The sequence below is a fragment of the Capsicum annuum genome, unplaced genomic scaffold (assembly GCF_002878395.1).
Source record: "Capsicum annuum cultivar UCD-10X-F1 unplaced genomic scaffold, UCD10Xv1.1 ctg66256, whole genome shotgun sequence".
NCBI lineage: Eukaryota > Viridiplantae > Streptophyta > Magnoliopsida > Solanales > Solanaceae > Capsicum > Capsicum annuum.
The window spans coordinates 1-1,059 of record NW_025875589.1 but is presented as its reverse complement, the minus strand read 5'-3'; the positions used below and the strand labels follow the sequence as shown (position 1 = coordinate 1,059).

The following is a 1,059-nucleotide window of genomic DNA, read 5'->3' as shown; positions in this document are numbered from 1 at the left end:
AAAAAAAAAAAGAGGAAACTAATTGGCACAAAGAGAAACAACACAGATGTTTAATAGGAACAAACGGTCATTGTTCTTATCCCAACAAAATATGTTATTTTTTTTTTTAAAAAAAAGCAAGCAGAGGGGTAACTCTCAAATCTCAATCTCATGCTTTTATCCTACAAAGTATGTTCTATTCTTTAATGCACTACAACAACAATAACAACAAACCCAGTATATTCCTACATAGTAATGCACTAACTTCCTTTTTTACCTAATGAATTGAACTTTTTAGTGAGGACCTGAATGATTTTCAGACTTTGTTTAACATCTGATTCATCAAGATGTATTAAGATGTATTAACAGGTTGAATCTTTTTTTTAAAAAAAAAAGTACTTAATGGGTTGATATCTTAACCATTCAGCTTAAGACCTTCATTAAGTGAAAGCAAATGAAAAGGGATTGTAGTGTAAAGTCTATAAATATGGCTTAGTGTAACAAATGTAGTTGACACAATTCAATACTCCTATTAGCAAACTATTTCACCTGTTTCTCCAGCTCATCCATAATATCTGTAAATAAGTCTTTTGCTGTTGATCCTGAAGTATTTGATGAGACAGTCAGATATGCAGCAAAATCTTTAATCTGCAAGCACAAAATAAAGAAGGAAATTATTGGATGAGAAATTCAAAAAGATGAAAAGGGAACTCATGAAGGTAATCACTCTCATTGAACACAAGAAAGAAAAACTAACTTTGATGTAATAATCACGCCAGTTAGTTTTTGCATTAAGTATTCCTGCAGCAACTTGCTCTTCCATCAGTTTTCGGAACTCATCACGATTTTTACGTTCAGCTTTCCTCAATTCTTCCTATTTGAATCAACGGTGTATGCCCAGTGTGAAAGAGATAAATCAAAGTCTCCAAACATAAATTTAATTTTAACCCCGGAGTCTAATAAGCAATATACCATCCGCAGTTTCCTTTGCTCCTCCTCTTTGCTTTCTAAATCACGTATATATTCCTCAAATAGAAAAGGTTGCAACATAACTTTAAAACTGAGGCGTACAAATGAGAT

The 1,059-nt window shown here is 32.3% G+C and overlaps 1 protein-coding gene across 1 annotated transcript; it reads right to left on the bottom strand.

The window, feature by feature from the left end:
* Positions 1–94: 94 nt before the first annotated feature.
* On the bottom strand, positions 95–1,029 carry LOC124893842 (pre-mRNA-processing protein 40A-like). Its single transcript, XM_047404691.1, has 3 exons — positions 952–1,029; positions 737–853; positions 95–627 (listed from the first exon to the last, which is right to left on the bottom strand). Exons 1-3 carry the CDS (start codon positions 1,027–1,029, stop codon positions 520–522), a joined length of 303 nt encoding a protein of 100 aa, XP_047260647.1. The 3' UTR covers positions 95–519.
* Positions 1,030–1,059: the final 30 nt, after the last annotated feature.

Coding starts and splice junctions, on each gene's coding strand:
- LOC124893842 (XM_047404691.1), bottom strand. CDS start 1,029: ATGTTGCAACCTTTTCTATTTGAGGAATATATACGTGATTTAGAAAGC. Junction 854..951: donor AGCAAAGGAAACTGCGGATG/GTATATTGCTTA, acceptor TGATTCAAATAG/GAAGAATTGAGGAAAGCTGA. Junction 628..736: donor GGCGTGATTATTACATCAAA/GTTAGTTTTTCT, acceptor TTGTGCTTGCAG/ATTAAAGATTTTGCTGCATA.